This window comes from Sceloporus undulatus, unplaced genomic scaffold, assembly GCF_019175285.1.
Source record: "Sceloporus undulatus isolate JIND9_A2432 ecotype Alabama unplaced genomic scaffold, SceUnd_v1.1 scaffold_27, whole genome shotgun sequence".
NCBI classification, from domain to species: Eukaryota; Metazoa; Chordata; class Lepidosauria; order Squamata; family Phrynosomatidae; genus Sceloporus; species Sceloporus undulatus.
In genome coordinates this window covers 73,946-97,024 of record NW_024802949.1, presented here as the reverse complement: position 1 = coordinate 97,024, position 23,079 = coordinate 73,946, and the positions used below count along the sequence as shown (strand labels likewise).

General features: G+C 39.2%; 1 protein-coding gene across 1 annotated transcript in view; it reads right to left on the bottom strand.

Annotated features, from left to right (window-relative positions):
- Positions 1 to 520: 520 nt before the first annotated feature.
- Positions 521 to 23,079, bottom strand: part of LOC121917630 (apoptosis-stimulating of p53 protein 2-like) — a 28,144-nt gene continuing 5,585 nt past the window's right edge. The window contains exons 2-10 of the mRNA XM_042443735.1: positions 22,412 to 22,559; positions 12,908 to 13,021; positions 11,793 to 11,857; positions 10,042 to 10,143; positions 7,719 to 7,893; positions 4,463 to 4,644; positions 3,977 to 4,141; positions 3,342 to 3,579; positions 521 to 681 (exon numbers count right to left, since the gene is read on the bottom strand). Coding sequence (XP_042299669.1) covers positions 536 to 681; positions 3,342 to 3,579; positions 3,977 to 4,141; positions 4,463 to 4,644; positions 7,719 to 7,893; positions 10,042 to 10,143; positions 11,793 to 11,857; positions 12,908 to 13,021; positions 22,412 to 22,559 — 1,335 coding nt within the window. The 3' untranslated portion in view covers positions 521 to 535. The remainder of the gene's footprint in view (positions 682 to 3,341; positions 3,580 to 3,976; positions 4,142 to 4,462; positions 4,645 to 7,718; positions 7,894 to 10,041; positions 10,144 to 11,792; positions 11,858 to 12,907; positions 13,022 to 22,411; positions 22,560 to 23,079) is intronic.

Below are 23,079 nucleotides of genomic sequence, written 5' to 3'. Positions count from 1 at the left end.
TCATGTTAACCAATCCATTATCTGAGCTACTTGACTGAAAAAAAAAACTATCACAGGTAGCTCAGCACAGTTGCATGCTAGAAGTGGGGTGGGGTTTGCCCACCACCCTGGGAACATCTCTGAGATGTAGGCCCATTACAGACGGGCATAAAGTACGGACTGGGTTAGAAGGGACCAAGTCCATACAAAATGGTGTCGCCCATTCCACACGGGGGGCTGCCATCTTTACGTAGCGTGTCATTGGTGCCTCGCGGCATCATATCTGCGCCGCAAAGAGAAGCGCCATTTTGGCGCTTCTTATTTGCAGCGCAGAGGAGCCTCACGGTTTGGACGCTGGGGCTCCTCCACGCTGCAAATGGCGGCGGCAGCAGACCGCCCCTTCTGGGCGGTCTGTAACGTGCCTTAATTAGACTTTTTTGTAAACAAAACACACCATGGAAAATAAGCACAGAAGTTCTCATTTTGGAAAGATGGAAAAGCATTTTTCTTCTCCCCCACCCATCTTAACAAACCATCAACAAAATAAACTACTATACTACCAAAGAAACTTACTTTGCCCTTCACTGTTACCACTGGCTTTTGTCACTGAAGAAGTTAGTCCCTGATTCATAAAGTTATCAGCATTTGAATTATTCCAATCACTGATGGTGAGGGTAGGTTTTGAACCAACAGCTGTAGTACCTGAGGTAAAGGCAGAGAAAAAAGAGGCAAGGAAAATATGACAAGCTTTTTTTGACAAGCTTTTCAATATGATCCCCTCCAAAATATATGGTGTCTTTATTTCAATAAAACAGCACCTAGTTTTTATATTTTCCTGTATTCTGTATTTAGCCTAGAGTTTAGGTATTCTCCTCTACTTCAAGCATAAGAAGTGTGGAATTTGTTTGGCATTATAATGTTTACTATTTATACAACAGAATTACTTAAGTCTCTTCTTGGCAGTGTGATATTAACTTGCATTTATTATGTTTTATGTATTTGTTAATTTTGGCTATTACTGTAGCAATATTTGGGTTAATGTTTTTTAATGTATGTCATTTATTTATTTATTTATAAAATGTTTTTAATTGCACTTTTTGTTTGTTTGTTTGTTTTTTAATGCTGTGAAGCCGCTCTGAGTCCCAGTCCTGGGAAAAGAGCGGGATATAAATAAATAAAATAAATAATGTTTCAATAATCTCTCAACAGTAACTTTCTAACTTTTATTATTATAAACAACATGTCAAGAGAGGGAACCATAATAAAATTAATCCTACCCAAAAACAGAAACATCAAATTTATGTCCAATGCATATATAAATAACAAATTTGTTTTTCATTACAAATCAGTGAAGTAACCTCTTTCTTCAACATATGTAATGAAGTTCTAATAGTGAAAGGATTGCCAGTCAAACATGATCTTGCATAAAGAGAAGCCACATCTTGCATATTTCTAGTACACCAACAAATGGGTGAAAAGTGACACAAAGGTTCAAGACACACGTCAGAAATAACCCAGTTTGAGATCATTTTAACTGCGCTGACTCAGTGCTAGGGAATCCTGGGAACTGTAGTTTGTTGTGGCACCAGAGCTCTCTGACAGAGAAGACTAAATATCTCACAAAACTATAGTTCCCAGAATTCCCTAGTATTGACCCAGGACAGTTAAACTGGTCTCAAGCTGGATTATTTATGCAGTATTTTCAACCATAATTTCTTCTCCTAACAGTAGATGCACATGACATTGGGATCAAATGGCAAGTACATATTTTTAGGGATGCTTCCCACAAATATTTGGTTTACGTTCGTATACAATGTGTTCATATACAATGGAATTGAAAGTGTTTGCTTTAAAAACTGGTGCAAGTTCGTAACAAAAAATGTATTGCTAATTGACGATTATGGAAAACTCTTGACAAATCATGCATTTTCATTAATACAATCTCTTAACTTTTGGAGAGATAGCTTCATTTATGTATTTACTAATTACATTTCTATCTCACCTTTCTTCCAATGAGCTCACAGGGGCAAATGCAGCTGTCCTCGTTTTATTCTCACAATAAACCTGTGAGGTAGTTCAGGGTGAGAAATGGGACTACTCAAGATCCAAGTCCCAGTTTGACAGCCTAACTACAGGACTGGCTCTCTGTACTTTTCTTTAGCATCATTATCTCTTTATACAATATTCATTCATATAAGTGGGAAGGCACTGTTTCTTTTTCTTGCAGACAGGAAATGTGGGAAAGATGTGAACTTATTCACCTAAATTTATATATGAGCAGAGAAGTGAACAAATCTTCCCTAAGCCCAAATCTTTTATAAATTTCACAAATAAATCATAAACAGCTTTCGGGGAACCCTTAGCATTGCTTGAGCAACCGGAGTACTGGATACAGCAGAACAAAGAAGAAGAAAACACTCAATTTAGCATCAGTATATCCTAGGCTACAGGAAGTAAAATCGGTAACTTTATATTAAAACCAGTATAAGTTGAACTATGACTCTGGAGAGCAGGGTTCAAATCCCTACTCGGCTATGGAAACCCACTGGGTGACCCTGGTCAAGTCATACTCTCACAGCCTCAGAGGATGCAATGGCAACCCCTCTCTGAAGAAACTTGCCAAGAAAATCCCGTTTTGCTTTAAGGTCACAATAAGTCAGAAACGACTTGAAGGTACATAACACACACAGAAAGCATTTAACAACATAGTCTGATCAAAAACATTTCTCTACAGTTACAAATATTGAAACACAAGTATTTTTCTACTGTCTATGTAAGCAAGTCACAAAAATGAGATTTCTCCCTATATATCCCACCTCACAACATCCTTCTGTTCAAAGAGCTTTTTAATATCAAGAATGAAGTCCATAAACATTATTGCTCACTGAAAAGAAAATTAGCATCCCTGAATAATAGAATGAAATATTACAGTGTCATTAGTGACTCATTTTTGGATGACCAACTCTTATTATTTCCTAACACATCATTTGTTAGTACTAACATCCTTATCTTCAGGATTTTATTTGCACACTGCTGCCAACGTAACATGGGATACAGAATGCAGATTCTGAATCGCAAAAATAAGTATTCATGTTTTGTATCTACATCCTTATGTGATTTACTATTTAATTCATCATATAGGATGAAACAAACAACTATCCAAAAATGGAACACTACACCTAGTGTGGAACAACAACAACTATAGAATCAGAGAAAAAAATATATCACTGTGGAACAAATGAAATAGAGTAACTTAATTCTTGCATCTAGCATCATACCTGTTTAATTGATTAACAGGATCACATGACAAGAGGATATGACAATTAACTATGAATTACAAATAAAGGAAAAATAATAATTACCACCAGAAGCTTTCATTTGCGTAAGAATCCCAGCTCTCATGTTTGGTAGAGTCTGGGTTTTCAAAGGACCATCAGAGACTTGTAAGGATGCAGTCCCATCTGGAAAAGCTGGCTTCACTAAAAGTTCATTCCTTGGGGCAATTCGTGGCATGGTGGAAGACTGGATGTAAGGACCAACTGCTGCCACTCGGCTTGGAGTAGATACCACTGGCTGTGACTGATTCCCATCAGAGGTCACCTAAACAAGATACGTAAAGATTAAGAACTAAATATTACAACTCAGCTACTGGAGAAGCAGAGAGAAACACAGTAGCGCTTTTATATAAGAAAGGTATTTTGACAGCCTTCCGGCATCCTTTCTTACAAAGAAAGCACCAAAGGGGGAAAAAGCACTCTTCCCCATATAAAAGAAGAAATAGGTTAATAGTGATGTATTATTTAAAGTGATTTTCATACTACAAGGGAAATACTACAAGGGAATAGATAGGATGCAGCAGACACATAGCCCCTCAACAACTTCTCATCCACACTCAGCATGTAAAATACATAAAATATGTTCTGGTGATAGAAGTGGACAGTAATTTTGTTTTGGTTTGTGATGATGATGATGATAATTATTATTATTTGGCACTCACCGGTACATTTTCTTTTTGCTGCAGCGCAGCCTTTTTCTTCCACAGCCGTTCCCTCAACTCATTAACACGCTTATCCATAACTGCCACCTCTGAGTTGCGTTTGTTTAAGCAGTCCCTCTGTTGCTGCAGCTTGGCATTCTGCTCCTGGTTCAGTTTGTTCCTCAGCTGAATGCATTCAGGACAGGAAATCAAGAATTCAGCACAAATAACTTTCAAAGTAGGTGCCATGAGGAAAATAAAAAAAAAGTTATGGGGGTTCTAAAAACATTGGACAATCTCCAACTTTTGGAGAGATAGCTTCATTTATGTATTTTACAGAATGTAGAATGTATTATGTATTTTACAGAATGCCAAGTAGTATTTTAAAAATCTACATAACACAGAAGATGTTAAACTTCAACAATTTTGGCACTCTTGTCAGAACAGACAAAGAGCCAGAGCACATTCCTTTGCAAAGTAATGTGTGACCATTACATCTGCAGTTACCTGAAGCTCCTTGTACAAGCGGTCAAGTTCAGCTACAGCCGACTGGTTGTCATGGTAACCATCAATCCGGCCATTCTTGAGCATCTCCAATTGCCTAGTAAGTTCTTCTACCTTTGACACAGCCAGTACCAGTTCTCGTTGTTTTTGCTGGAACAAACTGTTCATCTGCTCAATCTCCTCCACTGCAGAGGAAGACAGAATACAATAGCTCTAGCTGAGAAATGACCAAATGTTGGCTGCTTCCAAGGCAGCTGTTTAGGGGACAGGAACACCCTCCAGCTCTCCAACACAGAGCCAAAAGAAAGCTACCCTAATCTTCAACTTTAACAGAAATATTTACAAATTTATCAACTTCAAATATTTAAAAGGGGCTTTATCACAAGAAAGCTTTTCTGAACGGTATTGTTCTGAACTAAACATTACAACAAGGCTACATAAGATAAATGTAGCTATACATACTGTGATCTTTTAAGGAAAATACTTAGTTCTCATGGGATTAAATGAGAAATGGAGGGAGATGAAAGGCAAAAGTATATACAGTCATCCCTCGGTTTTTGCGGGGCATCCATTCCGCCCTGCCCCCCGCAAAAACAAAAAATCAACAATATTCAAGCCCCACTGACTTGAATGGTTGTGTGTGCCTGCTGGCACCCACGGGCACGCATCCCATTTTGTCCCCCTCTGTTTGCTGCCCACAGATTGGTGAAGGACGTGGATTCCAAGTCCACAAAAACAAAGGGGCAACTGCATATTATAAATTTAAGGTTTAAAGAATGAAGCCTTGTATAAAATAATACAGAAAAGAGAGAAAATAAAATAGAGAAATTACAGCATGCAAAGATACTTCCTTGTTCTAAAACATTATTTCTAGAAAACTAAGTGTGGGGGGAACATTTTTTTTCAGCATGAGAACCATTATTAACTTGCAGAAAAGCCTATGAAAAGATCTGAATGTCAGCAGTGATCTGGAGCACACATGAGCAGCTGGCAAGACCCATGCCTCTCCCTCATCTCACACCCTCACAGACACAGTCATTCTCATCTTCCTATCCATTTTTTCTCCTTCCTTTCAATCCTCACTTTTTTCTCTCCACCACATCACTTTTTTCTCTCCTCTCCCAAAAATACCAACTTGGCTTTTTAAAAGCACCCACTGAAACCAAACAGATGGCTTTTAAAAAAAAAGTCTAGTTCTGACTCTCCCAACTTGATGTGCTGGACTATAATCCCCATGATCCCCAGTTAATGTGACTACTGGCCATGGTGGTTGAGACTACCGTTCAACTCACCAGGAAGGCCTCCACCATACTGGCTACATCTGATGTAGTTGCTCTACAGGAATAGTGCAGCAGAACCAGGGAGGAGGACCATGGACCTCACCCTAGGCTACAACAAATTCAAATTCACACCTTCTTTCAGCGCCAGATGCATCTGATCTCACTGTCATTTCTAATAATCTGGCCATGGGGCCATTAACTTGAGTATATTATTTTTGCTCTCAGCTTTTCAGTGAAAAAAAAATTACATGAAACTAAAAGCTTTAATAACTGTAAATGTGATCCTGTAATCCAGCAAAAGGTTATCTTTTCACTTCTACATGCACTCTCTTATTGGGAAGATCAGAACAACTAACATTAAAAATTTTAATTTTTGGAGAAATAATCATGTCAGTCTGTTTAGGAAAACAATACAGCTTTGTACCACAGTAGTAGGGTTCCTTGTGGATAGTAAATTGTAAAAAATGATCAGAGGAAATTTACCATATACATTCTATCTATACGTCGAAAAATGTAAGCCCGAATGGGCTCCAAAATCCTAGGTAGACGTATATATGGGTCAATATGGTAATACTTCTCTGTGAGCTGTGGAGATGGGAGGGAAGAGAGAGAGGAGGAAAATCGGGTGTCTCTGTCCCCCTTTTGCAAGCCATCAGCCTTGGGGAAAGTTGTGGGGAAGAGAGGGAAATCAGAGGTCTCTCCTCCTTTTTGCAAGCCAGCAGCCTTAGGGAGAGGAGGGGAATCAGAGGTCTCTGTCCCCCTTTTTGCAAGCCATCAGCCTTGGAGAGAGTAAGGAAATCAGAGGTCTGTGCCCCCCCCTGCTTTTTTTGTTTGTTTTTTTGCAAGCCATCAGCCCTGGGAAACATTGTGGGGAAGGGAGGGAAATCAGAGGTCTGTGTCTCCTTTTTCTGTAAGCCATCAGCCTTGGGGAAGGTTGTGGGGAAGGGAGAGAAATTGGAGGTTTGTGTCCACATTTTCCATGCCCAGACTGTGACCCTTGGGAGAGGTCCAGAGAGGGAGAAGGAGGGGGTGAAGTAGTTCCCCCCCCCCGCTCCATTTACATCCTTTGTTACATGCCCCTCAACATATCCATGGGTCATATCAAAATTCATGATTTTGCCTCTAAAACCTGCCTTCGATTTATACATGAAGTTGACTTATACACGAGTACATACAGTATTATTTTTCATGAGAGCACATGAGAGATTTTTCATGAGTGTCAACTATGAATAAGTGCATTATGATTTGTAGTTCCACTGTCAGGTTTGCAAAATCTGAAGAAAAGGAAAACCTGGCATCCTTTGACAGCTGTGCCAGGATGCTATGCCCTAACATTCAACGTAAGATGTTGTCAATCATCTACTGCTTTATAGCATAGGTCACAAATAGTTTAAATATTTAGACAAATATTGCTAAAGCGAAATAATCTAATCCAAATCAACAGGCAGGGATTCTAAACCAAAATTATTACTTGTTAAAATGTAATTAGTTTCAACAGCCTGCTAAGGGCTTAATATTTTTTCAACCAAGGTAAAAATAAAGGCTAAGTCATATTCAGGATTTTCTTGTTACAGTACTTCTCTTCTGTCACCACTAGTCTGAATCAGAAATGGAAACAACAACAACAACATCAGTATTCCAGTATTAAGAGTATTTTTAAATCCCATTGAGACTATTTTTATATGTTACTAATAGGTCACAAACAGACACTCAACAGCAACTATTGTATCTCATCTATTTGATACAGGGCTCCAGGCATGAATTAGAATGTAATAGAGGATATTAGAATCAAACAAAAACCTTCCAGGTTAAGAGGTTAAGTACAAATATGCACACACCAAAACATATCTCAGCACAAACAATAAATAACTATTCTAAATAGTTCTTTGGCTGATTATTGTAAACAGGAGCACCTAGAACACTAACATAAAAGAAATATTATGTATCAGTCACCCAAACGCATCTCACCAACAGCTTACCTAGTTTTCCATTACTGAGCCGTTTTTGCTCTACATGGCCTTTCAATGCTCTCACTTTCTTCAGTTTGGCTTCCTGATTCTCTGCAATTTCTTTTAATCTTTTTAGCTTTTCCTGCTCTGCAGCTTGTTGTTGCTGCCGTTGATCCTGCTGTTTTAGAAATTTTAACCGCTGCTCCTATAGGTGAACAGAACAAGCATCATGCCACTTTCAGATCTGAAGAGATTCAATAACATATATTGATAACACAGGATTTCAAGAACAAAGACAAAACTTAGTGCATGTTGTGTTTTACACTACAGAGCACTGAGTACTGCAAATATTAAATAAACAAAAATTGCTATACAGAAGACACCCAGACAAAACTAAACTAAATGTCTTGGGGTTCCTGTATCTCCCACTGTCTCCACAAAAAGCAAGGAAAGGGTTGGGTGTACATGCATGCCTGTATGACATTCACACTCACATACACTGCTACCTCGGGTTACGAAATTAATTCGTTCCGCCATTCCTTTCTTAACCCGAAAATTTCGTAACCCGAAAAGGCTTTCCGTTAGCACTGGAAAGCCTATAGCTGCACTTTGCAGCATTTGAATTTCGCGCCGAAATGAATTTCGTAACCCGAAAAATATTTCGTAACCCGAAACAGTTTTTGCCAATCCAACTTTTTCGTATCCCGGAAATTTCGTAACCCGATCATTTCGTATCCCGAGGCACCAGTGTACTTTATACAATTTCTTTTTAAACGAGCTCAAGATTTGATCATGCATCTCAGAGGTTCATTTTCACTTTGGCTCTCAACTTCAGTGGGCACACTAACCTCCAAGGACACTTATTTTCCATTACTGATAGTCCCACTTGAGGAGGCCCTAATAAGCTTTCAAGGACCATAAGATTCTCAAGAATAAAGTTTGAAAGCCACTGCAGTATATATGACATGTTTAAAGGAAGCCAACAGATACATTTGACACTTTTGTTGTTTTTAACTGCCTTCGAGTCATCCCTAACCCATGGTGACCCTGTGGATAAGACATCTCCCAAAAACCCAGTCCTCCACTGCTCTGCTCAGGTCCTGTACATCCATATCCATTGAGTCTACCTATTCAGCATGTGGCCCACCTCTCTTTCTACTTCCCTCCACCTTTCCTATCATCATTGTCTTTTCTAATGCATCATGCCTTCTGAAGACATGGCCAAAGTACGATATCCTCAGTTTGATCATCTTAGCTTCCAGGGAGATTTCAGCCATGATTTGTTCAAGGACCCATTTGTTTGTCTTTTTGGCTGTCCATGGTATCCTCAGCACTCTTCTTCAGAACTGTATCTCAAAATGAATTGCTCTTCTTCTTATCTGCTCTTTTTACTATCCACTTTTTGCAACTTTACATGATGATAGGGAATACAATGGCTTGGACGAATCTAACGTTAGTACTAAGTTATATATCTTTACTCTTTAGGACCTTTTCTAGTTCCTTCATATCAGCCCTTTAAATTCCTAATCTTCTTCTAATTTCTTGACTGCAGTCTTCTTGCTGATTATTTATTCAAGATACAGAAATTCTTTTTACTATTTCAATTTCCTCATTGAAGGTGCCTAAATCCAAATGACACCTATGTAGTGTACTCAACTAGTGGCCATGGCCAAATCAAGGCACAGCTCTTGGTGCACTATATATACCAGCCTGTCTACCCAAACAGACTGCTGGGAAAAACCCCAAGGATTCCAAAGCACTTTTATAAAAATGCAGTTTCAAAAAGCTGCTTTTTGAGTTCATTCTTTCATGAAAGCTCATGGATTTCATAGACTTGAGTCTGCTTCCTCAGATGTATGAAGGGCTCAAGTCTATGAAAGCTCATGCTACCAACTTTTTTCCTTTTCAGTCTCAGAGGCGGGGTACAAACCGCCGCTTTGCGGCGCTCCCCCGCCGCCGCCATTTGCTCCGCGCGGGAGCCGCAGCAGCCAAACCGCGCGGCTCCCGCGCGGAGCAAAAAAGAAGCTCCATTTCGGAGCTTCTTCTTGCGGCGCGTCTATGACGTCGCGAGGCGCCTGGCGCGGACTCGCGACGTCATAGGCGCCGCGACGCGTCTGGACGCTGTGCGTCCAATACGCAAAGATGGCGGCGCCCATGTAGAAAGGGCGCCGCCATCTTTTACGTATTGACTACGTATTAGGGTTAGGGGGGTGCGGAAGCACCGCCCCTTCCTAACCCTAATACGTATTCAATACGTATTTTTTGGCGGTTTGTAACCCGCCTAAGGCTCTACAACATCCTTTTGCATACTTTTCCCAAACTAACACAACTATGTCTTTTGAGTTCAACAAACCTTGTTAGCCAACATTTGCTGTTGTGCCTCTATTTGATGCTGTTGTCGTGATGCCATTTCCTGCAGTTCGGCCAGAGTCATATCCATCCGAGGAGCACTGACCTTCAGTAATAAAAGTTATACATAAACACTGTATTTATTTGATGCCCCTACAAGAAATCTGCCCCCTGCCTTCAGAAGTAAAGGACTGCTTAGTATACTGTTCAGGGAAAGGTAAAAAGAGAACAAGTTCTTCTCTAGATTTATAACAATGAAGATGGTTAAATTAGTGACATCCTTTTATTCTTATGGAGTCTGGGTGAAATCAGCAACCAAAATACATCTAGATGTCACCTGAGTCTACTGCAGAGTTCAAACTAGTATCTTTCATCTATCATTGCACTACATAATGATCTACTGAATATCTTAAACAAAATGCAGATGTTCCACACAGTAACTATGAGCAGCACACTATGAGAAGGTTTAAATAGTGATTTAACAATGATACCACACACACCTATATGCAAAAGTTTAAAGATGCCATACTTTTAAGCTGCTTCTTTTAAGATGTGTCTCAATTGCTGTGCTACTGTGTCTTTTAAAAAGAACCTCAAAATCTAAAGAAGCCCCACATTTCATGTTATGACACAAGTTACTCAAGCAGTGTACTGTTGTGTCAACTTTGGGGGGAGCTTTACAGCATGAAGCCTCTGACATTACAAAATATTATTTTGTTGGGACTTCTCTTGAATACAGTAGTAGAGTATACTTTCCCTTTAGAAGAGCCTGATCTCCGATTTCTAACTGGCAAGATGTTATTTTGTTTCTGCCGCCTTCTACATAAACTTTGGCATTCCTCAATCCAGACTCTGGAATCACAGAATCATAGAGTTGGAAGAGACTATAAGTCCAACCCCCTGCCATGCAGGAACGCTCAGTCAAAGCATCCCCAACAGATGGCCATCCAGCCTCTGTTTAGAGACCTCCAAGGAAGGAAACTCCACTACATTCCAAGGGAGTGTGTTCCACTGTTGTATAGCCTTTACTGTCAGGAGGTTCCTCCTAATGTTGAGGTGGAATCTTCCTGGAGCTTGCATCCATTGTTCTGAGTCCTGTTCTCTGGAGCAGTAGAAAACAAGCTAGCTCTCTCCTCAATATGACATCCCTTCAAATATTTAAACAGGGCTATCATATCACTTCTTAACCTTCTCTTCTCCAGGCTAAACATACCCAGCTCCCTAATTCGTTCCTCATAGGGTATGGTTTCCAGACCCTTTACCATTTTAGTTACCCTCCTTTGGACATGCTCTGGTTTCTCAACATTCTCTATCTTGACTTAGGTTTGTTGCTGTTGTTGTTTTGCTGTTGTTGTGTGCCTTCAAGTAGTTTCTGCCTTATGGCAACCCTATTATGGGGTTTTCTTGACAGGTTTCTTCAGAGGAAGTTTGCCACTGACATCCTCTGAGGCTGAGATAATGTGATTTGCCCAAGCTTACCCAGTGGGTTTACATGGCCAAACTGGGATTTCAATCCTGGCCTCCAGAGTCCTAGTCCAATGCTCAAATCACTACACCACACTGGCTGACATAGGCATACAGGCTTTTTTAAAAAGACTGACATAGGTTTACAGGCTTTTAAAAAAGCACAGAAAAGTAACAAATGTCTGTAGCCACTGTCTTCTGTTATTGAAAGAGTCAACATAATGTAGGTTTGTAATGTTAAATAAGTTATTTTCATGTTCACATTTAAGAGATGCAAACCTAAATACTTACTCCATTCTCTGTCCTTCGTTCACCAGCAATTTTTACACCATTTCTCTTCACACTGGTTCCACTTCCTTTGTTTATGTATAAAGGAAACAAAAGGAAAAGACAAGAAGTAAAAACATTTTAGGGATCCCTTTCAGTAAAACTTTCCTTCTGAAATGATGGAAGAAAGAGAGGAATCGAGAAAGTATGCAGTTTCAGACTAGCACAAGTCATCAACAAACATAAGGAAGTCAATGTAAGCAGCTCTTCAATGTATCTGCTAAAATGCTGCCTGTGCAATAAATGCACTCACCTTGCCTGACATGCAGGGACAATACAAGAAAAACAAAAACAAAAAATTTCCATAAAAATTAAAGTTGACAAGCTGCAGCAATAAGCCAAGAGTTTTTCATGAACTCAGCTTTTATAGCAGAAATAAAGGGACATGTTGCTTTACTACTAAGCCATTTTGGATGTATGACAAGAATTCAAATATACATCCATGTCAAACAAAGCAGCAGTAGAAAGGGTTTCTTGACTTATCAGTATAAGAATGATATGCAAACTGGACAGTTTTAATAAAAATTAAGCAGGAGGAATTATGTGTTCTGAAAACACTAGTCCTATTCAGCTGTTAAAGAGCTGAGCACATTAGCTTTGTCTCCTTCATTTGTTTTCTCCATTTGTGTTTAAGTGACTTAATAAAGAGGAGAGACTCCTCTACATATGGCAACTATATGGTAGGTCTTCATGAGGGCAATGGCCAAGGCTAGCACTCTCCCTCTCCCTGTGTGTTTATTTTAGAATGCCTCAACAGAATGAAAAGTCTCAAGAAATAAGCAGGACATAAGTACAGTATAGAACATTCAGCAGGCCAGAGACTGAAGTCCTCCAGAAATTAGTGTTTCATTACTGACATATTTCAGAGAGCTAAAGAATGAGACCACATCACACAATCCTATGTGCTTTACTCTATACTACATCCCACACAAAGATAAAGTATCTTCTGTTATCCATCAAAGCAGGGTGCCCAATGCTAGGGTAAAACAGGCTGAAAGAAGAACAAGTGTAACATTTCCTACTGTACAGCTGTTGTGGTGGGTTTGCACACACATTCATTAGGTTAAGTTATCACATACCGGTTTCCCTACTAGGGGATCGTTCATGACGTAGAAAGAACCGAACCTCACTTCTTTGAGCTCCATAACGCTGCAGAAGATCTAACATGCGCTCATTATCAGGTACTGGGCGCTCTGAAAAATGCAAAGGCAGTTTGATATATTTTATTCCATGTGCTTCCTATACTATACTAATAAACAAAACTTAATTCCACATCTCAATGGCATACAATCAGTTACCAAGGGCTCCTCTGCATGGTTTACCAAAGATGTATTTGAAATGTGTCCATAACAATCTTCTATTCAAATGTTGCAGTATTCAACTTGCACACATTCTAAATATACCACAAATATGTCAACTGCAAAACCACAGAAAAGTAATCTTTAAAGCGATAGAAGGAAGAAGGGGATGGGGAAGAATCCTCAACAGCAGATAAACTAACATCTGTGAAAACTGGATGACTGTCAAAACTATACCAAGCCAATGAAATAAGAAATACTGTACTGAGATGTATAACTATACCAAGCCAATAACACAGGAAATACTGAAGTATGGCATTTATTTTAAACATATTTATATCTTGCCCTATTATACAATAAAAACAAACTAAAAGCACAGGAAACAATTTAACAAAACAGGTTTAAACAGTTTAAAACTAGACATTTTAGAATAAACCAGATAAGCTCAAAGTGTTTTTAAGAACAGCCATGAAATGATACCAGTGTAGTCACCACAGGGGGCATTCCATAAACAGGATGCTACAAATGAGAAGTCCCTCTTCCACATCTTTCCAATTATACTGTAGTCATTGGGTGGGCACAGAGACCTGCTCCTCCAGAGTACCTTAATTCTTGGGCAGGAGTACTGTATAGAGGCACTCCTTCAAGTATTACACTAGTACTATTATTTTATATAAGACCACTGTTGTACATGCCATTGTGCAAAAATAGAACATTAGAATACACTTACCAAAGTGTACAATCTAATTAAAATAAGGAACATATCAAGGCCCCAAATCACTTAAGATTTTAAATATTAAAAAATATTTTGAATTCAAATCTAAAGCATGCTGGCAGCTAGAGTAATCAGTATCATTTGGTGCCTCCACAGCATTTCATTCAGAGAATTTAGAATATGATTGGTATAACACTATATTTGAGTATGAACTACAACACAATGTTGTCAACAAGAAACCTGCAAATCAGCCTTCCCTAAGATGGCACCATCCAGATGTTATGTATTACAGTTCCTCAGGAACAAAATGAAATTTAATACAGAGAAATGTAAGATACAGTACTGCACTTAGGGTGGAAAAATGAAATGCACAGATAGGGCATGGTTTCCAGACTCTTCACCATTTTAGTCGCCCTCCTTTCGACACGCTCCAGTTGAAATCGGGACAAAATTGGGGGCATACTTATCAAATTTGCAGATGACACCAAATTAGGAGTAGCAGCTAATACCCCAGAGGACAGGATCAAGATTCAAAATGACCTGAACAGACTAGAAAACTGGGCCAAAGCTAACAAAATGAAATTCAACACAGAGAAATGTAAGGTACTGCACTTAGGGCGGAAAAATGAAATGCACAGATATGGGAGGGGAACACCTGGCTGAATGATACTATATGTGAAAGGGATCTGGGAGTCCAAGTAGACCACAAATTGAACATGAGTCAACAGTGTGATGCGGCAGCTTAAAAAGGCCAATGCAATTTTAGCCTGCATCAATAAAAGTATAGTGTCTAGATCAAGAGAAGTAATAGTGCCACTCTATTCTGCTTTGGTCAGGCCTCACCTGGAATACTGTGTCCAGATCTGGGCACCATAATTTAAAAAGGATGTTGAGAAACTGGAGCGTGTCCAAAGGAGGGTGACTAAAATGGTGAAGGGTCTGGAAAACGTTCCCTATAAGGAACGCCTTAGGGAGCTGGGTCTGTTTAGCCTGGAGAAGAGAAGGTTAAGAGGTGATATGATAGCCCTGTTTAAATATTTGAAGGGATGTCATATTGTCATTCTTGACAGTAAGGGCTGTTCGACAGTGGAACACACTCCATTGGAGTGTGGTGGAGTCTCCTTCCTTAGAGGTCTTTAAACAGAGGCTGGATGGCCATCTGTCGGGGATGCTTTGATTGGAAGTTTATGCAGGAGGTTCGACTGGACTGGATGGCCCTTGTGGTCTCTTCCAACTCTATGATTCTATGATTGTAACACATGGGGTTGTTAGCAACCAGGCTAGCCAACCGTCAGAGATGATGGGGAACAGAGGTGACACAGAGCTGCAGATTTGGGAAGGTGTTATCATTTCTCATTCTATTTCTCACTGCTGCCCATCAAACTGAAGCATAGTATTTCTGGTTCACATGGGGAGTTGAGCTTTAAACAGGATCACCTTGTGTCCAAACTGCCATGACAATATGCCAAATAGTGATTAGATGAGATGAGACAGAATAGGATAGGATAGGATGAGCTGATCAGAAGGTGATATGCAGCTTTGCTTTTTATCACTTGGCTGGCAGTTTGCATTATCAAGCAAGCTGCTGCCCTACCAATGTCTTTGGACTGCAGTTCCCCTCACTACTGACTGTATTCACTACAGTGATGTGAGCTGTATATAATCCAAGAATAGCTAGCAGGGGCCACCCGATCTAGAGAATGAAGTGAGAGCATGATCTTCCAATCTACAGTACTTATGCTTTCCCAGTACGCTCCAACAGAACCCAAACCTCTTGATTAAACAATGCATGGATGCATGTAACACAGCTTCCTCTGTAGCAGCATTTTGACTATGGAACTTCCTACCCAAGGAAGTTAGACTGCCCCTCTTTTAAGCTTTTGGACAGCTGCCAAAACAGTGCTGTTCTGCATGTGTTCAATGTTTGAAACTGTTGTTTGAACTGCTTCAAAGCTGGATTTTATGATTGTTTTTAGACTGATTTTAAAAGTTTTTTGAAATAGAAACTTAGTGTGTTTTCATAATGTTTTTATTTTTGTATTGTTTTAATTGGTTTTTATTTGTTCATTGCTTTAGGAGTCCTGAGCAGAGAAGCAATACAGAAATGCCTACAAAAATAAATAAAATAAATAAAAATAGGATTTTCATGCATAACTGGTAACTTTTTTATTATACTGGAAGAAACTAATTTATTATAGTTATAGCTGTTCAATCAAAATAAAGTTGAGGTTCTCCAGTTCTTGTACACACATACACGAATCTATATTGAATATGGCTCTTTTGGTCTCTCCAGGCTATCAATGGTTACTGTTCCCATTGCTCTCCGTCTGGTCAATAAGGCCCATTCTTTTATAACAGAGTGACATCATTGGATTAGTTGCCTTGTTTCTGATTCCCTCCCTCTAATGCTCATTATTTTTCTCTGACACCCATCAGTCCTTTTATATCCCAAGTCGTGCAACTGCAAGAATTAGGAAGTGCTGCTCTGTTCTCCTAATATTGCATCTGTCCTCAAATGCCACAGAGGTAAACAGCCACCAGAAAACACATAAACAACTATCATCCTGTGTATCAGCAGGTTTGGCAGAACATGGGGATCTAGGTTCCTATCCCTATCTCCATCTATCTCTATCTCACTAGGATCTCTCTCACTAGGATACTGCCAATTGTCCAATTTGTCCCGTTAGTACTGCTAACCTCTGCAAAGGCACTGAAATAAAAGCATCATACCTTCTTCTTGAAGGACTGATCCTATATATTTGCAGGTGGAACAGCCTCTCCTTGACCTCTCAGGAACCATTCACACATACAATAGCAAATGTCTTGCATTAAACTACAAAGGCCATAGTAACAAGCCATCAAGTTAGCAATACAAGTTCAAAAGACATGTTTTAGTAAGTATAGTGGCTAAATGGATGACACTGTGGTGTCCATTTACTGAGATTTTGCACAGTATTATTGCTTAGTTTTAAAATGTTTTGCTTTATTAGCATAGAAAGGAACTCTGCCTCTTTTCATCTGAAAACTTAAGAGGATAACATGGGGGGAAAACCATTGTTCAGTCTTGGTCACTGTTCAGAGCCAAACAAATATTTTTTCAATTAATAATATTTAATCATTAATCATTTTAGCAGAGCCAAGTTTAATCACACAAATACCATTCATAGTAATATCTCTCAACAAACCTGACTTTATTTTTAAATTTTAAAAAAGTTACATCAAAAGCTTTCAAATGACAGACTGGCAGCTTTCTATCTTTAAATGCTGATAAAGATTCTTTCCTCTTGTGTAAAGGAATAGTGAGTTCCTTATCTACATTTAAAACTAAAAGCAGTCAATGCTTTTCAACCTGATTTTTAATCTATGTGAATTAAAAGCATAAAAGCAAATCTGTCTTTTAACTTAACATTTTTATCACAATTGCACTCGAATGATCTAGGAAGTCCTGGCTTTACATTTCACAGGAAAGAAGAGGTGGGCATTTGTGGTGGGGGGAAACCTTCATCCCCTGTAGCAGGTGGCAATTTTGGCTGAAAATGTGACCTAGAAATTGCCACAAATCTACTTTCAATTTGCACTTGTCTGCCAATTTGGGGGCGGGGGGGGGGGGCGGGATCAGGGGTGTTAGGAGGGAAACTGCTGTGTTTTGGAGCATTTTGGAGTTGGAAGCCATGGTCAGCATGTTCCTCATCCCTGCTGTAAAGAGACAGAATGTAACAGATTATAGATGAGATCATCTATAAGACTCAAGAATAAAAAATAATGAGGTTATGACACACAAGTGATTGAGGCAAATACTGGAATACTGATAGTTATAAACAATAAACAATATTTTGAATAAAAAATAAAGCTGAATTGTACAAATAGATAATGATGTTAGGAAAGTCCAACTCCCACTCTATTTGAGTCTTTTTGTTTAAATGTTTGATTTCAGTGCCTATTTATAAATACTCCCTTCTACAAGTATTTTGGGGGGGGGGGTATTGGAGGTTCTTGGCTTATAAATAAAAGAGCACTGAGAAAATGAGGTTTCTTTAAGAAAAAAAAATCTGCAGGCACATTGAAACAATCTAGGAAGGAAATTTTCTGGGGTCACTGTCAAAGGAGATTAGTTTTACAGTATAAGCAAGTAGGTCACTGTTACAGAAAAAGCAGCTTCCATGGTTATTTGTCTAGACAGCTAAACAGCTCATCTTCTAAATCACAAGGGGAAGAAGGTACCATTATAATTTTGAAGAGGACAGTCTGAAAGAGGATTTATGATGGGGTTGACTCAATACTCTAGTAAAAACTAATTAAAGTTAAGACAATGGCATTTGTGCTACATTTCCCACTAGTAATTGCCATGGCCACTGTGTGTACTAATCCATTGTTGTCAAGAAACAATGAGACTTAGCATTACAATAAAACAAACTGCTATCAGAGTACAAGGATGGATTTATTCAACAACTGAAAAGTCGTACTTCTTTAACTTTTTATTTAACACTTCATATTATCTAAAACCTGCTCCTAGCAGTATCTGTATCAGAAAATTGGTGCTTTGAGCAATGGTCTGGAAATCATGTCTTATGAGGAATGACTTTGGGAGCTGGGTATGTTTAGCCTGGAGAAGAGATGGTTAAGAGATGATATGATAGCCCTGTATAAATATTAGAAGGGGTGTCACATTGAGGATGGAGCAAGCTTGTTTTCTGCTGCTCCAGAGAACAGGACATGGAGCAATGGATGCAAACTAAAGGAAAATAGATCCCACTTCAACGTTAACAGGAACTTCCTGACAGCAAGAGCCGTTGTGGAAAACACTCCCTTGGAGTGTGGTGGAGTCTCCTTCTTTGGAGGTTTTTAGACAGAGACTGGATGGCCATCTGTTGGGGATTGCTTTGATTGTGTGTTCCTGCATGGCAGGGGGTTGGACTGGATGGTCCTTGAGGCCTCTTCCAAGTCTAGGATTCTATAAGGCCATGCTAACTGCTGTGCTGTTGCTACAACCTGTTATGCTCTGCCAATATGGCAAGCTGACCTAGGTCAGCATGACAGCACAACACAGCAGGCCATCATGCACAATCAGTACTGTTTAGTGCGATAGAGAAGCAGTGTCGAAAGCATGGCTAAGCAGAAGACAGACTGGGATTTACTGGCAAATCTTCGGATGAAAACGGTTTCTAACTATCAATTGTTCTTAGCAGCAACAAAAAAAAAATTACAACCTAAAGCAAGCTGCAGACATGAAGAACAGTTATGGTAACCACATGTTGTCTTTTGCATGAAAGGGATGTAAAGTCCATTCAGTTTTGTTACTGCAAATTCCTAAATTCAGAATATGTTCAGATACATTTTTTTTCATTCTGGTTATTTCCAGCTGAAAAGATCTTGGGAAGTTTAGTGAAAAGGAAAGCAGACTTGAGAAGCTGACCACCTTTGCTTTAAAGATTTTAAATAAGAAAAGTGAACCAAACTGAATATTAGTCTGTAAGGCATTAGAAAAACTGTACACCTAAAACAAAAAGTAATAGGCAGTATATACCCATTTACATGACTCCAATGCTACAGTTAGAGTGGATCTGTGAATCATCTAAGATATGGAGAGTTGTGGTGTTCATTTAAGATTTTTGACACGTGGGCTGAAAGATACAACAGGATTTTCCTTAGCAAAGTATCTACTGTGCTTAGCTTTAGTATAAAAAGGCTTATCCTATATCAGTTTCAAAACTATTGTTGTTCATCCAGCATGAGTAATTCTGGTAGACAGAATTTGAGGCTCTTGGGAGATTTTTAAAAAATTAGCATGCAAAATAAATGCTGGCTATCGCAATTTATGGCAACAAATTAAGAGGATAAGGAGCAAGATTTTAACCATGCAAAAAACCTACATTCCAGTGGATAATCATTTTAGGCTGGAAATAAACAGATATTTAGTAAGTTATCATCTTTTAACTGTAAATTTTAAAGACAGTACATAATAAAAACAAGTAAAACAAGAAAACGAACAGCAGACAAAAATGCAATGAATTAAAATATTTAAGACAGGTGTGAGCAACTACACAAGGGGAGGAGACTCATCACACACACACACACACACACACACACACACACACACACACACACGGGTAATGTGGAAGTGACCTGGTGTTACCTCCAACTTCAATTTTGGCTGGTATTCAGTGTCTTTTACTTCACAGGTGGTGAATTATGAAGCCAAGCCCTCCCTCCAGTCCATCTGCCTTGGTCCAGGCCTTGGAGGTAGAGAGGAACTGCTGGACCTCTTACCCTTTCCCTCCACCACTCTCTTCTCCTTCTGTCTCATGTCTTTTTAGATTGTAAGCCCAAGGGCAGGGAACCATCTAACTAAAAAGATTGTATGTACAGCGCTGTGTAAATTTACAGCGCTTCATAAATAAAGGTTAATAATAATAATGATGATGATGATGGAATGGAAGGCACAGGCCAAACTAGCACATCTTGGCAATTTCCCAGTGATTCTCTTTCTCAATATTTCAAAGTGTTTTGGGGTGTCATAGAGGAGGGGGAGCATAATATTGAGGTGGAGGGACTACATGCCACCTATAGTCCACACTTTCTCCACTGCAGTTTAAGACATTTTTTAATGTCTGGACAAATTTTTGGTTTTTGTTATGGAATAGCAAAAAGTTAACTCCAGGCATATATTCCTGCAAGGGACATTTCATAAACCCCAAAATCTCTCTCACTTCAAGATATCAGATTTACTATCCATAGAAATGGTGTTCAGAAAATGGTAAGTGACATTGCAGTCTTACATTTCCCAAGACTTTTGGACAAGCAAGTTAAAGAGTCCATCCTTTTAAAGAAGTGAAGTATGCTATAAGCATTAATAGAAAATATGGAATACACCATGTGAAACAGCTGAAAACTTTTAGGCATAAATTAACAGAACAACTCATGGTAATCCTGCACATGGGCAAATACTGTTGAAGTGGGAAAGAAAGCAGGAGGGTCATTTAACAGGGAAATGCACATTCTAACAAATGAAGGTTTTACATTTGCATTACAGATGTAGACGGAATCACATTTAGTGTCTTATGTAAATAAATCTTTGACTTATAAATATTATTATTATTATTATTATTAACCTTTTTTTATAAAGCGCTATAAATTTACACGGCGCTGTACATACAATCTTTTAGTTAGACGGTTCCCTGCCCTCGGGCTTACAATCTAAGAAGACACGACACAAAAGGAGAAGGGAGTGGTGGTGGGGAATGGGATCAGGTCCAGCAGTTCTTCTCCGCCTCCGAGGCCTGGACCAAGGCAGATGGACTGGAAGAAAGGCTTGGCTTCTTAATGGATGGTTAAAAGGAGGCTGTATTATGTTATTGTTTGCGAATTGCTGTAAACCGCTTTGATTATTTCTTTAGAAGAGCGGTATACAAATAAATCTTATTATTATTATTATTATTATTATTATTATTATTATTATTATTCCTGGGTCAAAGAGGGGCTCGCCTCTGGGAATGCTTCTCTAAACAATATAGTCTTTAACTCAGTTTTGAAACTGGGTAGAGAAGTGATGAGGTGTGCATGTGTGGGAAGAAGGTTCCAGGAGTAAGGGGCAGCAAGCGAGAAGGGACGAATTCGGGAGGGGGCAGTGGTAGTCCTACACTGTGAGAGGAGACCTTGACTACAAGAGCGGAGGGTGCGAGTAGGAATGTAAGGAGAAAGAAGGTCAAATAAGTAAGGAGGGGCCAATCCATGGAGGACTTTGAAAGTCAATAACAAAAGCTTGTACCGGATGCGGAAGGGGAAGGGGAGCCAATGAAGAGAGGATATATTTCCCCGCCTCTCCCAGTGGATCAAAGCGGGGTTACAGGCTACTAAAATTGGTACATACACAATCTAAAAATATTACATCAAACATCAACAATCAAACATCCAGGGGCAAGGCCAAATATCGTTGTCAGAGATTTAGCTGAGATTTCAACCCAGCTTTTTAGAATGCTGTTACTGTAACAGCCAGCTTTCATTTTACATGAATCATAAATTTAAATTGCAGAGTTTAAGTCTTCTAGATCAGTGGTTCTCAACCTTCCTAATGGTGCTACCCTTTAATACAGTTCCTCATGTGGTGATCGACAACCACAGAGGAGCGGTGTCTTGGTTCCTAAGACCATCGGAAATATGTGTTTTCCAATGGTGACCCCTGTGAAAGGATCATTCAACCCCCAAAGGGGTCGCAACCCACAGGTTGAGAACCACTGTTCTACATACTCATGCAAAGCTTAATTTCAGGGGTGGGTAACTTCTAGAAAAGGAATGGTGAGATCCTCAAACTCAACATAGACCTCATACCATCCCAGCTGAAGCTGTTATGATATAAAATCAATGTTTTTTAACATACAAAAGTGCATATCCTATACACACACATTTGTTAGTGAGAGTTAGTGGAAGCCTGGCAATAACAGTAAGAAGTCACATGCCGTCTGTGTGTTAACCACCCCTTATTTTAGTTAAATGTTTTCATTAATCCTGAGATTATAATAAAGTAGAGACTTTTCTAGATGCTTGACAAGTCACAAATGCCACATTTTACTTACCTGAGCCACACCATACTTCTGCTAGGTGACATTCAGTTTCACCAGGCTCTTTACATAAATCCACTACATCTCTGCATGTAGTTTCTGGGGTGATTGGCACCTCTGTGAAGTGTTGCTCATTGTTGCTGAGGTACACTGTAAGAAACATCTGTAAAACATAAGATTATTTTGTTAATATCATTCGTGACTAAATCACAGAAAAGGGGTGGGATCTGTGTTGCTGAATTGTAATTCCCCATACCCCTACCCAGCACAGCCAGTGGTGAAAATGCTAGGAGCTGCAGTTCAACAGCATCTGGAATTACCACTTCCATTACAGAATTAGTAATGTTTTTGTTGTCTGTCAAAATCTTTGTTTCTCACCAAGAGTGCATATATCTCAAACTACGCATAGACACAAACACATTGGATAAATGCACAGATCCAAACATCTGGCAATAGTTAACAATTATAGAATCGTTCTTTTGGCACAAGATGTGTCTGTGCTCAAACTGCGCAGAGACATTATTTATTACCAAAGTTATAAACGAACAGAATGAATACTCCAAAAGGAATCAATACTGATAATCACTTTTAAAGTGAACAAAGCAAACATGTCCCAAAAGCTGCTGACCCGTGAACAGCAGATTACTTTCTGCTGCCGTACTTTCCTTTGAAAATGTCCAAGG